The sequence below is a fragment of the Myotis davidii genome, unplaced genomic scaffold (genome assembly GCF_000327345.1).
Source record: "Myotis davidii unplaced genomic scaffold, ASM32734v1 scaffold228, whole genome shotgun sequence".
NCBI lineage: Eukaryota > Metazoa > Chordata > Mammalia > Chiroptera > Vespertilionidae > Myotis > Myotis davidii.
The window spans coordinates 3,898,582-3,914,719 of NW_006300104.1; the positions used below are offsets into that span (position 1 = coordinate 3,898,582).

The 16,138-nt window shown below is 46.1% G+C and overlaps 1 protein-coding gene across 12 annotated transcripts in view; it reads right to left on the reverse strand.

Moving 5' to 3' along the window:
- Positions 1 to 1,208: 1,208 nt before the first annotated feature.
- Positions 1,209 to 16,138, reverse strand: part of EPB41 (erythrocyte membrane protein band 4.1) — a 112,121-nt gene continuing 97,191 nt past the window's right edge. For 7 of the 12 annotated variants that reach the window (XM_006776498.2, XM_006776495.2, XM_015572276.1 and 4 more), the window contains 5 exons: positions 14,168 to 14,296; positions 8,527 to 8,628; positions 7,081 to 7,161; positions 3,819 to 3,923; positions 1,209 to 3,147 (listed from right to left, as the gene is read on the reverse strand). In XM_006776498.2, coding sequence (XP_006776561.1) covers positions 3,825 to 3,923; positions 7,081 to 7,161; positions 8,527 to 8,628; positions 14,168 to 14,296 — 411 coding nt within the window. In that variant the 3' untranslated portion in view covers positions 1,209 to 3,147; positions 3,819 to 3,824. Of the gene's footprint in view, positions 3,148 to 3,818; positions 3,924 to 7,080; positions 7,162 to 8,526; positions 8,629 to 14,167; positions 14,297 to 15,526; positions 15,977 to 16,138 lie in introns of all 12 variants that reach the window. The other 5 variants (XM_015572268.1, XM_015572270.1, XM_015572269.1 and 2 more) reach the window with 2 other exon arrangements.

Consider the following 16,138-nt stretch of genomic DNA (forward strand, 5'->3'; position numbering starts at 1 on the left):
TGTGGAACCAAGAGTTGGGACCTGTCCCCGCGCCGGGGCACCTCCCCGGTCCCCTCCGTGCGGAGTCTGCGTTCAGAACCTGCTAATCCTCGCTTGGGGCTGCCTGCCCTGCTCAGCAGTTACCCGCTGAAGGGCCCGGGGCTGCCCCCACCTTGGGGTCCACGGACCCAGACTGGCCATGTGATTATCACCGTGCAGCCCTCGGGTTCCGGCATCGAACACTCCAAGTCTCTGGATCTGGGCCTCGGAGAGCTCCTGCTTGGGGCCCCGGCGGCTCGGGACTGTGCTCACCGAAGCTGGCCCCGGCTGGACCGCCTCAGCCTGGAGGGTTATACCAAGTTGGGAGGAGGAGGGGACTTCGGGGCTCCGGTTTGAGGAGCCAGGGGCAGCCTGCTACGAGGCTGCAGCATGGACCATCGTCATAGGACCAGGAGTCCCAACGTCTAGTAGATGCTTGTCACCTCCCAGACCGGGGAATGGATGCTTTGGCCCAGCAGCTGCTAAGGTATCCTGACTTGCATGTTGGCAGAGCAATGCCAACTGCACAGGGTTCAATAAGCTGGAAAGTGTTTTCATGTGAACTCTGGAGACCAGCATGACTCGGCCTCAGGAATTCCTTTAGCCTCCGAAGTGGCCTTAGCCCTGAACAGGTACCTGAGGAGGCTGGAAGGCCAGGCCAGGGCGATTGGGAGATGCTCCTGGTGTCTTGGCAAACCCCAATGGTGGGCAAGAACCCCTAAGACTTGGAAGGTAGGTTGAGATGTTACAGGTTGGGACAGGCTCCCTCCAAGGTGGCACTGGTGATGGGGTTTGGGCCTCCAGAAAATGGGCAATGGGGTACAGTTATGACCCTTCACTGCCATCTGGGATGGGGACTGAGCCTTTAACTCTCACCACCTCAATCCATTTCTTCCCTCAGCCGTGCAGGGTATATCCTCCTAGGGCTACAGACTGCCAATGCCTCCTGCTGAGGGCCCGGCCCCTCCCAAGCAGGTCTGGGAGCCCCCTTCTCTCCTTGTCCTGGTCTATGCTGCAAAATCTCCCTTCTGTTGGCCAAAGGCTTTTGCCAATTCTCAGAGACCTTTTTATACGATATTGAAGTTGCGTTTTGGCCAATGTGGGTAACTTTCTTTTTAGCAAGAGGGGAAGATAACTTTAAAAGTTGATCAATCCTCACAGATTCAGTCCTTTTTTTTTTTTTTTTTTGCAGTTTATTGAAAAATGCAGTACAAGAAGCAAGACCAAACACTTGTCTAAACACTACAGCCACTTCTCTTACTACAAAAGGCCAAAACAGCAGACTTAATTATTGCCTGTTTAACCTAAGGATTTTGCCAATTTGATTCTGCTGCCATAGTTCCTATTTTGTCAAATGTAAACAACTACTTGATATGATTCATAATTTTTTAAAATTTTACAAAGCTCCTTCATTTTTGTCACCAAAATAATACATTTGAGAGATTTGTAAAACCACCAGCCTGGGGCTGAGATCCTGGCAGACAGTTCCCATGAGCATTCCTGGGGGTCGGTAAGGCCACAGCCGTGGCTCCAGTCGCTGAGATGACTGCTGTCCCCTCACCCTCCGCTGCCCTGCTGCACACACGGGGGTGGGGGGTGGGGGGTGGGAGGTTTGGGAAAGGCGTTAAAGACACCCTGACAGCCAGGCTCTGTGGGCCCTCCGCTTATAAGTGCAGGTCCGGCATGGTGGGTGGGTGGGTGGCAGAGACCTCGGGTGGCTTGGAGGAAGTCTTTATTTCTCAAGTGAAATAAAAATAAAATTGCAGCGAGAGTTGTTACTGTGATGTGTCTGAGTCACTAGGAAAACTGCCAAGTCCCGCTCCTCTTCATTTCCTACCTGGACAGGGTCTGCTTTTCTTCATGCACACACACACACGCACACACAACTGCAGGAAGAAAAAGTCTGACTACTGCCAAACCTCAGGATCTGTCAGCAGAGAGGGAGGAGGGGGAAGAGGCCTGGAAGGACACCCCTCATGCTAGCCTGTCCCCAGTGTGACTTCCCGGTGCGGGGAGGGCGTTACAGATCTGCTCCAGTTTACAGACAGGGAGCAGCAAGGAGAAGTGTGCTGAGCTGGTGACAGAGCTGAAGGAAGGGTAGGCCCCCTGACGCGTGGTCCTGTGCTCTGAGGGCTGCCACATGGTCGGGGTGGTCACCTGGAAATGCTTCTTGGTGGGACCTGAACGAGGTGAACCCCCCATTCCCCTGTGTGCAGTGCACATTCCCAGAACTAGAAAACCTTTCAAAAACCTCATTCATTTTCTTTGCCCAAATCACCACTAAAAATGTGCCACTAGTGCTTTTGGCCCAAAGTGCCTATTTTCCTGTGAGTTCTGCTCTCCTGAGATGGGAGGTGGGGGAGTACCTAGCAGAGCCAGTGCTTCTGGTGAGGTAAAAGGGGTCGGAGGGCAGGAAGGTGAAGGCCACGGATCTGTTAAAACATTCACAGTATCAGATAGAGCTGAGCAACTTCTTACATCTTTGATCTAAAGAATCTCCAAAAAGAAAGAATAGGAGGGAGGAAAAGCAATACCACATTCTTGGCAGAGGCCTCTGCCTCCCCCAAACCACCCTCCGCAAAGGGACAGGGACTCTGCTGGGTCTGTGGGTCGGGGCAGCACCCTGCCCGACATTCCTGTAAAGTCACATCATTGGCTCTGAGAAAGGGCTGGTTTTTAAAGTTTCTACTGTCACCCAAAGGATATAAAACTAGGGGAGAGCAGGGCAGCCTCATGCAGCTGGCTTTGGCCCCAACACAGCGGACAGTCTTTGGAGGCTTCCAGAAGAATTCTGTGGGCCCTGTCAGCATCTGGGTTGGAAATCAATGGGGAGAGGCTGGGCTGAAGGGGTTACAAACCACCCCATAAAAAACCAAAAAGCTCTTTAAAAACAGTCCGTAGAGTGAAAAGTCGAACAGTTCTAGTATCACAATATAGAAAAAGGTATTCAAAAGGTCAGTGATGTCTAAAAGACTGTTGGTATAAACTCCAAATAGAAAATGAAATTAATTTTCTGGTGGTTTAGAACCTTGAAAGTCTGAAGTCTGACTATTGCAGGCTAGCTTCTTTGTCGTTTCTCTGGTTTTCTCATGGATGGGAGACGGGCAGGGAGTCGGGGGTAAGTGATTCCTAGAGGAAAGAAAAGCAAAGTTGATAAATCCTGCAAGGAGACCCCAGTCCCATCACCAAGTTCTTATGGCCACAAGTAATAACCAAGGCTGGCGCGGTTTTACAGGACCCAGTCCTGACTGGTGATGGATAGCATCTTCCAGTCATTTGTAAATCACTTTTAGGCATGAATTTATCTGGATCCCTGTCTCTCAAAAAGCAGCTACCCTGCTGCCAACTCTCTAGTCTGCTGCGAGAACTTCAGTCATTTCTCCCTGTCCCCCAGCCCCTCTGTCTCCAGGCAGCCTGGCCCTGCCTTTCTTGGTTTTGTTCTCTGGCTCTTCTCCATGAGAGCAGAGAGGAGAAGGGGAGGTGCGCAAGGTGGAGCAGCAGGGACTGCATGAAGATTCAGGAGGGGGGTGGGGTTTGCTTCCACATTTGGGGTATCGCCTCCAACCAGCACTGCAGGCACTAAGGACGGGAGGACACAGGAGACCTGGCTGCTTTAGTTGGAGCCAAATACTTAATAACCTCCTATGTCGCCCTCATCAACCTCTCCTCTGCCTTCACTGTACCCAGCTCCAGGGTGGACGCCTCTGGGGGGATGGCTCCCAGAGTGGCCAGGGTTCCTGGCCAGTGCTCTCTGAGGCTGGAGAGGGAGCACCCTCCACTACAGCAGAAATAGCCCCTACCTGAGCTCATTCCTCAGAGATTTCAGTCTCCTGATGGACGACCACCTTGGTCACTGACATGTCCGGGTGCTGCTCCTTTGCCTCCTTGATGGCCTGCACCAGGACCTAAGGAGGACAGAAAGGGCACCCATCAGGCAGGAAGCAGCTTGGCCAGTGAGCTAAGGTCACAGGACAGCGTTTTCCTGGCAAATTCAATCCTGTCTGCAGCACCAGGGCAGCATTCAGGCTAAGCCAAGCTGATGATGACCGTCTCCACTCTATCCTGCACAGGGAGGCTCCTGGACTGAAGGCACAGAGACAGGGAGGGTTAGAGCATCTTTCAGGAATCAGAGAGGGACTCAGGGGTGAAGGCTGCACCTGCTGGGTGGGTCTGGGAGGATCCACTCAGAAGTGAGTCTAAAAGACAAAGCAAAATCTGTGTTCAGCAAACGGTGCCTGGGAAGTTCAGAGCAGGAGAGGAAAAGGAAGACGCGTGCTACCAAAAGGAAGAGGTGGCTTTGGCTAAAGTAGGAGAAGACAGGAAGAGCGAGCAACAGAGAAGTATATTTATTACAATGGATGAATGTGCACTGACTCATCATTGTCAACTAAAGTCCTTAAATTACAGGAAGGTTCACTCTTGGTATTGTGCATGCTATAGACTGTGACAAATGCATGAAAGCACATACCCACCATTAGAATGTAGAATCATATCATCCCAGTGGAAGAGCGGGAGGGCCTAGTTCCATGCCATGTACTAGCCTAACCACATTACTTATTATTATGTAGTTAATCTTCACAACAACCCGGTGCACGAGGGCGGAATCATTGTTTCCCTTTTATAAACAAGGAACTGAGGTTCAGTGGTCAAAGTGCTGAACGTTTCACAGCTAGTAAGTAACGCGACAGGCGTTGTAACTCAGTCCATTGGGCTTTCCTCTTTACCACACAGTTTTTCAGATGCGGGGGGGGTGGGGGGGCTGTCTTAGCATCTGAAGGGGTTTGATCATTTCAGGGAAGCTAGAGGGAGCAGCGGAAAAGAAGAGCAATGAAGCCACTACTCTCCTTGGGCTGCAAGTCTCTGAGCCTTTAGCCTTTGGGGTCTGGTGGCACACCATTTCTCAGAGAAGTGCCCCCCTCCCCCCATTAAAAAGGACTCTAGCTAGATTTGACCAGCTGACTGTTGACCCAGCTCTTAAGAACCATCTCTAAGCCTGGCTGGTGTAGCTCAGTGGTTGACCGTCGACCCATGAACCAAGAGGTCTCGGGTTTGATTCCTGGTCAGGGCACATGCCCGGGTTTTGGGCTCAATCCCCAGTAGGGCGTGTGCAGGAGGCAGCCGATTGACATTTCTCTCATGCATTGATGTTTTTCTCTCTCTCCCTCTCCCTTCTTCTCTGTCTAAAAATCACTAAGAAAATATATATATATTTTTAAAAAGAACCGTCTCTAAGCCTTGGCTGGTGTGGCTCAGTTGGATGAGCATCATTAGGGTACCAAAAGGTTGCCAGTTTTATTCCCAATCAGAGCACATGTCCGGGGTTGCAGGCTTGATCCCCAGTAGGGGGCTTGTGGGAGGCAGGCAATTGCTGTTTCTCTCTCACATTGATGTTTCTCTCTCTCTCTCCCTCTCCCTCCCCCCATCCCCTAAGAATCAATAAACATACTTTTAAAAGAACCATCTCTAAGATGGAGCAACAGGGGAAGAAGGGAAATCCTCTTTTGATCTTTTTTTGGTTAATCCTCACCCTCCTTGACCTCTTTTTGCTCAACTCATCTGCTCATGCTTCAAGGCCCAGCCCATGCCCTCTGGTTACTCCGGCCTTCACATGCCTCTCTACGAAAGCCTGCATCACACACCTTCTCCTGAATAGTCCTCCTGAAAGTGCTCCCGCAACCCATCCAGGGGCCACCACATCTCCTTTCACGTAGCCCTCAGGACCTAGAGAACCGGAGGACCTGGGGCATCTCTCTGAGCTATCAAGTGTGCTTGTCCCTTCGTCACAACAGCCCTGAAGAAACCTCCGATTATCTTTATTCTATAGAAAGGGAACCACATCTCAGAGAAGTGAAATCATCTGCGCAGGGGCATGCACCCGTGAGCTATGGAGTCAGGATTCAACCCAGGTCTATCCCACCCTGAACCCCACGCACCTTCTCCGCCGCCGCTCTTGCTGTCCGGCACAGACTGAGCGGGCACAGAGTGGGGGCCCAGACCACATGAGACTGAGGAGGGGTGCAGCTGGTGATGCAGCAGGATCCACTGAGCGGGGGCAGACAGGCTGCAAGGCCTCTCACTTGGGCGAGCAGCCTTGCTGCTGGGACCCTGAGCCCAGCATTCAGAGCTGTAAGTCTCAGGCCTGCTACCAAGGGAACAGCCGGCACTCAGCTCAAGTTTTCATTTCTTTTTTTTTTTTTTTTTAAGGCACTCAGCGTATCAGCACAGAGGCCACAGCATCACTGCTCCGGCGCTCCTGTCAGTGATTCCAGAAGCATCTGCAGGCAGTGCTTCCACCCCCTCTTCTCTGCAGCATTGGTTCTAACCTCACTGGCAGAGAATTGGGAACATTAGTCCTGACCTTATTATTTGCTAATTGCTTGTAGCACACAATTAGCACCTAATTAACATAAAAACATAGAATTTAGCTCTCAGAAAGGCCCAGAAATTATCTAGATCAACGTACTCTTTTAGGAGAGGGAAAAAAAATCAGAGTTAAAGTGACTCGCCCGAGGTCACACAGTGAGTCAGTGATAGATCTAGGGCAGAAATCAAGTCCAGTCTATGTCCCCCTAGTTGTCTCCTCAGCGACGACAGCCCTGAGGGTAGAGGTCATACCTTCCTTTGGCTTCGATATCACCTGCTGTCCCTAGCAGAGGCTTCGGACCCGATATCCCCCGCATAACAGCTCCAGTCACTTGGAGCCCACCATGTGCTACATGCTGTATCTCACTTCAGTCTTACAACCTTGGGAGAGAATTCCCATCTTATAGATGAGGAAGCGGAAGCCTAGGGAGTTGAGAGCTAGGATTTGCTAAGAACTAGGATTTAAACTCAGCGGTTTGGAGTCTGAAGTCCATTTCTTCCTGTTACACCTCCTTGCTTCCCCAGTCCACAGCCCCACCCACGACTCTGTGATCTGATTCCCGCTGTCTTCCTTCTTGCGTAAGAGCGACAGTAGCTGAGGGGGCCTTTGGAGGTGAAGCTGGCAGAGGTGTCTTTTGCATCCATCAGTCTTCCTGCCCAGGACCCCTCCCATGCCCAGGGCCTCCTCAGCATTCCCACCTGGTCATGGTCAATATCGGCATCTCCTGTGATCACAATTCTCTTTTCAATCCGTGTCTCTGATATCCCACCTTTGACCGTCTGAAACCAAAGGGAGGGGGCCATATGAGAAAGAAAGAAAAAGAAACAGCAAGAGATTATTCAGAAAGTTCCACTCTAATTTTAATCTGCTGCTAGGTACTGGATAGGACAGCTTCTCACCTACTTGTCCAAAATCCTGGCTGAACCTGCTGAATGAACACTCCTCTATCCCCGAGGGTTGCTAAAATCTTCAGTAAGTTAAACCGAAAGTCAGAATTCTCTAGTTGTTTATTTCCCCCTTTTCTTTCTCATAAATACCACAGAAATTCAGTGAGTAAACAAAATAGATCTATTTGTTTCTTCATTACTGTATATTTTATTTGACTATTTTCAGGAGGGAAAAGAATCAGAAGACTGACCAAAAGCCTCACACAACTTGAAATTGGGTTCTTTACTTTAAAGCATTTTCATATTATTGATGTCAAAAGGGCCTCATATAATCCCCTCAGCGTGGCTTGGTTTCCCGACTTGACACATGAAGAAAACCAAGGTCTAGGTATGCTAAGTAACTGGCTTCCAGTCATCCGTGTGTTGATGGGGAGCTTGGTCAGAAATCTAGATTTCCTGCTTATAAGAAAACGCATTTTCTTCCAGTGCTACAGCAAACATGGCTTGTCCCTGACTTCCCGAGAGCAGTCCCAGTGTTAGATAGGTTGTCCCTCTTGCCCCCATAAGCACTACTGTGACAATTCCAATATTTCAGCATCCAAACTCTAGTTCCCATGGCCCTGATTCTGGACATGACATAAAAATTCCTTGTTGGTGCTGAAACCGGTTTGGCTCAGTGGATAGAGCGTCGGCCTGCGGACTGAAAGGTCCCAGGTTCGATTCCGGTCAGGGGCATGTACCTGGGTTGCGGGCACATCCCCAGTGGGGGATGCGCAGGAGGCAGCTGATCGATGTTTTTCTCTCATCTATGTTTCTGACTCTCTATCTCTCTCCCTTCCTCTCTGTAAAAAATCAATAATATATATTTATATATATAAAAATTCCTGTTGGACCCCGAGTTCTGATTTTTTGGCTTGGAAAATATGTTTGCATTATAATACCAACAAACTTGCCCTTAAACTGACTTTTTAAACTTACCTCCACCGCCAGATAAGAGGCTCACTAATCGGAGAGACAGACGGATGTGAAAAGAACAACCACATGTGACCTATGAGACTACTAAGTAGGCGGGGGTTCTCTCCCCAGGTTTATTCCTGGGGAAGCAGCAGGTCCTTCCACCTGGGACACTTGGCATAATTTGGCTCGAAGGGGATGGAGCAGAAAACCCTGGTTTATGGACCAGGGTAGTTCCTGCAGAGAGGCAGTGAGCTTGCTGCACCACTGGATTCCAGCCGGAAGCACTGGCTGGTCTGTTACCTTGGTAATCTGAGTTGTGGTGGTGCTGCTGGTGGTCTCAGAGGTGATGGTCTGAGCTGTCAGCAAGACTCCTGGGTCCAAGTCCCCATTGCTCTCGTCAGTCTACAGAGGGGAAGGAAGCACAACCCGTCATTATGCCTCAAAGGAAGCCTGGTGGGCAAATGCAGGATGCCGTTTTGCTCTTCAGCTGGCCATTCTAAATCAAACCCCCCAATTCCTTTACAGTGATCTCTTAATAAATCAAATTTTAAAAAATACCCTGGCAACATGGCTCCCTCTAAAAAAGTTGGAGGGGCCCAGTTTCCCTTAGCATTGGGTCAGTAATAAGGGTAGATCAGAAAGAGGAGGCAGTGTGTAGCCGTAGGTTCAACAAGAGTAACAGTAACTACGCACTGTCACAATCTTTCTGATGCTCACACAGCCCTATGAAACAATTCAAAGGGCCGAGGTCTATACTCCCAGGTAAGAAAACTCAGGCTCACAGAAGGGAATGACTTGCCCACAAACTCAAAACTAGTGAGTGGCAGTTGTCATCTCTACAGGTCTGGAGCTCTTTATACACAGCACCCAGAACAGGAAAGGTGCAGGCCCCTGGTTGCTAAGGCATGGGGGGGTGGGGAGGTTCTGAATCCCAGGGAGAACTTTCCAGAAAGGCCCAGGAAAGGCCAGGGAACCTCAGGCTATCTTCTTTGAAGATGGAGATGGGAGACTGGAACAAATGAGTAGGAAATGTCCATTTAAGGCAAAGTGTAAGGAGATATAGACACTATCTCAAAGACATTTCTGATAACAACTCTGTTATTGAAATGGATCCTCGTTATAGGAGGGATTTAAAAGTATTCAGGCCCTGGCTGGGTAGCTCAATTGGTTAGAGCATCGTCCCAATATGCCAAGTTTGTAGGTTCAATCTCTAGTCAGGGCACATAAAAGAAGTAACCGATGAATGCATAAATAAGTGGGACAACACATTGATATTTCTCTCCGTCTCCCGCCCTCTAAATTAAAAAAAAAAAGTATTCAAAGTATTCAAAATACAGTTCATCTATATGGAGAACAGGGCCGGGCTACTTCTTGTTTCTCTGGAGCTCACCACATTTTGAGAAAGACAAACATTTTATGACCAGGCTGAGAAAGGACATTAGCAAAAAGGAAGAGGGATGGTTGGTAGGGGCCAAACTCAACTTGGTGAAAAGTTAGGGCCTTTAGGCTTAGACCGGCTGATTATGGAGACAAACAAGACTAGGAAGGCAGAGGCTGCCTAGAGCAACATGCTTTTCAGATGATAATGATCTAAGATACCTGGTACTGGCATTGCACATTGTCTCAGAAAGGAATTTAGAGAATAGCAATTATCTTCACCAAAAATCCTGAAGCAAACATGTGTTAGGCCACTATCTTTCTTTGCCACTTTATACAAGCCATCTGTATTGTAAGCAGAGGCCTCCAACCTTTTTATGAGTAGGACTACATTTTATTAAGGACTACATTTTACTGAGATATGGGGTGGGGGATCAGGTGGAGGAAGGAGAAGAATTCCTAGCTGGGTTCGCTTCCAAGTAGGAATTTAGACAAGACAAAGAGAAGGAACATGGTCATGTCACCTAAGCCTCACACATATAGCACTATCATACTGGGTATATTACTGGCTAGTTCGCTGATACTTTCTTTAGCCCAGACCCTCTTATCTACCTTAGCTTCAGGCTTAATATTTACTGCACTCCTACTATGTGCCAAGCACATAATGCAACTGTTATCTCAATTATACTTAGTAGGTCCTATTATATACTCACTGTATATAGTTAAGAAAACTGAGGTCCAGAGGGGTTAAGTAATCGGTCACAGTTCTATAGTTAATAAGCATTTGAAATAAGACTTAAAGCATGAAACCTCTTGTTTGAAGACTGAGGTTTGGGTCCCAGTTCAAATAACCGAGCAAGTTAGTCTGACTCCTCTGAGTTTTAGTTTTCCCATTTATAACAGGTAATACTGTAGTAAGTGCTCTGTTTCCACCATAGCATTGTTTTGAAGGTCAAAAGAGATTACAGAAATAATTTTATAAATTGTTATATGAATATAAATTTGCATGCCAGGAGAGCTAAACCTTTTTATTTTTTAAATTGCTTTTTAGAGCGAGAGGGAGAGGGAGAGGGAGGGAGGGAAGAAGAAAGGGATGAAGGGAGGGAGAGAGGAAGAGAGGAAGGAAAGGAGGTGGGGAGGGAGGGAGGGAGGGAGGGAGACAGAAACATTGATTGGCTTCCTTCTGCGCACACGCCAGACTAGGAATCAAGCCGTATCCTGGGCATTTGCCCTGGCCGGGAATTGATCTGGCAACTGCTCGGTGCACATACTGATGCCCAACCAACACCTGAGCCACACCGGCCAGGGTGGGTAAACCTTTTTGAAGAGCTCCTCCTCTACTAAACCTGTGACTTTTTTCTACTTCCCTTGAACCCCTTACTCCTCCCTTTCGGTCTCTGAAGGAGGTGGAAGCCAGAGGAGACATGGTTAGGATTTCCAACTTACACTCTTCCCACATCAGGCTTCTTTTCTTTGATCCTCTTACCAATGTCTCCTCACGATGGTTCTGTGGCTTTGACAGTTGCTTATAAAGGTAAACATCCATTTATCCTGTGACCCGGCAATTCCACTCTGAGGTGTTTACCCAAGATAAGTGAAAACATATGTCCACAGAAAGACTTGCACACAAAGGTTTATAGCAGCTTTATTCAAATTTGCCCCAAACTGGAATCAACTCAAATGTCCATCAACAAATAAAAGGATAAACAAATTGTGGTATATTCACCCAATGGAATGCTATTCAACAATAAAAAACAGTGAACTATGGATTCATATGACATGGATGAGCCTGAAAAACATGTTCAGACACAAAAGTGTCCTATTTCATACTCTATTTATTTGAAGTCCAAGAACAACTAAGCTATGGTGATAGAAATCAGAATAGTTGCTAGAGGGGTAGGGACGGACTAGAAAAAGTTATAAAGAAAGGAGTGGTGGAAATGTTCTATATCCCAAATATGTCTTGGTTACACAGGTATATGTTTGTCAAAGCCAATCAAATGCAACACTTAAAATCTGTGCATTTCACTGGATGTAAATGTGACCTCATGCACACACACATGCACATATACACAAACAGTAAAACCCTATTCTGGCTCCCTATCCCCTCTCACCCTGTTTCCCAACATGTAGAATTGTAGAAGAATAACAAAAAGATTCCTGGGCTTACTCGGCTGGCAATAAAGTAAAAATAGAAGTAGAAATACTTATAACAAATAAGTAATTATAATAGCCAAAAAGTATCTGGTGCTTATGTACAAGGCACGTTTTTCTACAGATTATTTACACGTTTTTGCACTGTGCTTTTTCATTTATCAGTTTATCACATAGTCTATTCCCATCAGAAGCTTTTAAAAATAGCTGCCTAGACTTACCTTCATTGAATGTACCATAATTTATTTAACCTGTTTCCCACTGATGACCTTTAGGTTGTTTCCATGGTAGTGACAACGTAAAGGGCTCCCTCCCATAAGCAAGTAATTCTTTCCTACATCCTCTCGCTAATTGTGTGCACAATCTTAAAGTCATCTCCTATTCCTTCCTTTTAGTCCCCTTCGCTGCCAAGTCCTATTCATTCTCTCTCTTTCACATGTCCTCAGGCTACACTTCAGTTCCTCACCAGCATCTCCCCACACCTGCTTTAGTCACATTCCTGTCTCCAGGCGCTCCCCTACTTCAACATATGCAGCACACAGCTTTAGGAATCATCTTCCAAAATTGTTGCTTTCATTATGCCACTTTATCACCACTATTAAAAAACTTCAAGCGACCTCTCATTATTTACCATACTCAAAATCCACGCTCTAGACCACAAGAAAGAGAAGGGGTACGCGCTCTAACATTACATGTCTGTGAATGCACCAAGCACTTTACAGACGTCTAATCCTCCCCCAGATCTTGCAATGAATGATCTGGCTAGTCATCCTGCAGGCCTTGGCCAAAATGTCACCTCCTCAGAGAGGGTTTCCCTAACTACTCCAGCCCCAAAGTAGCAACCTTTTATGTTAACTCAGGTAGTTTAACTATTTTAGTTTCTTTATAGCACGTATTACTGTCTGAAATTTATATATTTATTTGTTGTTTTATTGTGTCTCTCCTGATCAAATGTGAGTTCCGGAGGATATGGCCAGTGTTTACCTGAACACTGCTTTGGCCTAATAAATAAATGCTCAAGAAATATTTAGCCCTGGCTGGAGTGGCTCAGTTGGTTGAGCATTGTCCTGTGCAGGGAAAGGTTGCCAGTTTGATTCCTAGTCAAGGCACATGCCCAGATTTTAGGTTCAGTCTCAGTTGGGATGCGTGTGGGAGGCAGTCGATCAATGTTTCTCTCACATAGATGGGTCTCTCTCTCTCTCTCCTTCTCCCTTTCTGAAATCAATAAAATAAAAAATAAAAAAAGAAATAAGCAATGAATGCATAAATAAGTGAAATGACAACCTGTCTGTCTTTCTCTCTCTCTCTCTCTCTCTCTCTCTCTCTCCGCTTCCTCTTCTCTCTCTCCAAAAAATCAATAAATTTTAAAACATTTTTTTGAAAGAGAAATATTTATTGCCTACGATCATGGAAGCCCCTGTGAGTGGGGTCAGTGGGAGTGGTGGACTATACAGTGTGGCTGCAATACATAAATGAATGAATTAACAGCTTGGTTTATAGAGGGTTTCTTACTATTGGCTCCTGTGAATTAAAAAAAGGCAAGAAAATAATTCAATATAAGCAACCCTAGCTCATTCAAGTTGCCAATAATAAAAGAGAAATTTTGTTAAAAGTAGGACATAAATGGAATTTTAAATACTTAAATTCTTATGTGATGTTAAATTTAATTTAATTGCACTAATTGATTATAATTATTATAGCTGTTACTTATTTCTGCTTTCAGGCATGGTGCTCAAGTCAATTCCATGCAGTACAATGTTTTATAAAATCTTCCTAACAAGCCCTGACTGGTTTGGCTCAGTGGATAGAGCGTCGACCTGCCGACTGAAAGGTCCCAGGTTTGATTCCGGTCAAGGGCATGTACCTTGGTTGCGGGCACATCCCCAGTGGTGGTGGGTGTGCAGGAGGCAGCTGATCGATGTTTCTGTCTCATTGATGTTTCTAACTCTCTATCCCTCTCCCTTCCTCTCTGTAAAAAATTAATAAAATATATATATAAAAAATCTTCCTAACAAAATCATGAAATAGATACAGGCACTAACATCATGTGGACTAGAGGAGGGGATGGGCAGGGCAGTAAGGCTCAGAGATATTCTGTTATTTGCTTAAGTTAATAAGTGGAGAAGCCAGGACCTGAACTCAGGTTTGTTTGACCCAAAACTCATGTTCTTAACCACTACACTAGACTGCCTTCACTAGTGAACAGGGTGAATATCCGCAATCAGATCCAAGACAATTTTGACTTTATAAAGTATGTCGGTTCATTCTTAGATCAGTGATCTCTACTAAAAAGAACGGCCCCAGAAAAGCCTAGTGTTAATTGGAGTAAGTAATTAGAAACCATGTGAACAAGGGTTATTTACTGTGTTTACTCCAGCCTTTGACCCTGAGTCATTAACCCGTGTCCTACCTGAGCAGCCTCGTAGGTGATGGTCTTGGTCTCGGTGTGGACAATAGGGACGTCTTTGGTTGGGATCTCACTTTTCACGGCATTGGCCGTGTCTGAGATGGTGACAGTCTGAGTCTTCACCAGAGGAGGCTGTGAAGCAGTAAAGACACAGTTACCAGAATCTTCTGAAGGCTGTGGGGAATTAATCTTCTGACATTGATCTGATCAAAGTGACAGCTCTAATCAAGCAAAAGCCTAGCTCAATCTCTGCCCAAGACTTGGACACTACTCCAAAGTAGCGCTGACAAGGTGTCAAGTCATGAGGGATATTAAAGAACAGCATTACTGCAATCACTTTCATATGCTTAATGGAAAGTTCTAAGATCAGACAATTATGGCTGGTGATATAAAACACTTCAGACTGACCTTCAGAATTGGAAAATAAAACTATTTGCCAAATAGCAGTCACTTTTGTTGTCCTTGTGACTGTACCATTAAAAAAACCAGCCACATTTCCTCCAATAAGTTCAAGTGGTACATGAAACAGCAGTGGCATTGAAATGCATCACCCTGAAATTCATTAACTTCTTTCAAATCAATGTCAGACATTCACTTTGGAGTAATTGAGAAGAAACAATATTTGGAAAACTGGAAAGAAAATAATCACTTTTACCACCACCTGGTGATTAATCTCAGAATTTCAGAAGAATGAACATCAGTGGAATATCAAAGGCTTCTTGTCCTTCAGTTCACCTTCCTCAAGACTATAAATCACCCTACAACTGCCATTTGACTGTGATACAGTTATGTGGCCACCCGCCTTAGCATAGAAGATTAGTGCCTATGATCATGGAAGCCCCTGTGAGTGGGGTCAGTGGGAGTAGTGGGCTGTACAGTGTGGCTGCAATACATAAATAAATTTTGGGAGCCTGAAATCTCATAATAAAATCAGTTACCCCTTCTAATTAGGAGTATTTGAGTTTTTGAGCATGGTATCAGAACACTGTAGGCTCCTCATCATATAAGTCTCAGAAATTCATCTCTTTACATTGCCCACACTTGAGCAAGGAAAAGAGAAACACACACCAGCTTCATGAAGGCAAACAGATGGAGTTCACCCTCAACAGTCTTGTTAAATCATCAAGGGAGAAAGCATTTCATGGAGTTAATTCCTCTGACTAAATTTCTTTATAGTCATCAAGGGCTTCAATTTTATTCTGTGATTTTGAGAAAAGCAGACAGACTACTACTCTCATTACCATCACCATCACCATCACCACCACCACCACCACCACCACCACCTCCACCTCCTCTACAGAACAGATTCTGGCCCTCTCCCAAAGTGAGTAATTAGACCTGCATCATTAAATCAGTTACTACCTGGAAACTTCGAATGAGGGTGGGGAACTGGTTACCCACACAAGAGTCAGCAAGTGATCCATTTTGCTTTCCAAGTGGCTCTCCTGGTGTAACATGTTCTTCACTACTCTCTGCCTTTTTTTCACCAAGTTGCAGCTGAGAGGAAGCTGGTGATACTGAGAACTTTAAGGCACTGGCCTGTTCCTCCACTCCTATACATTCCCCACTTGGGCCTCCTGGCATTTCCTTAATATCAAGATGGCCAGCAGCCCCCTGCTCCTTCTCTTCTGTTTCCTTGCTGCTTATGGAGAGGGAGCCAAAGTCAAAGCTTTGTGGAGACTCCGTGGGGGTAGTCATTTGGCTCTTACTAGGAATTACTGAATGCTCGGGGCCCTCCCATTCAGAGTCAGGGTTGGTAGATGGCCCCTTTGTCACGGCAGCCGCCTCCTCTGTGCGAATGCCATTTATATTCTACAAATGAATGAACACATACAAAAGCAAGAAGATTAGGAATAAATGGGGAATATAGTAAACTCTGAGAATCAACAATGATTTTAAGAGGTCTCAAAAATATTAATACTAATACTAATATAAACTAATAATCTTAGCTCATTAGTTGGTCAAAGGAAGAAT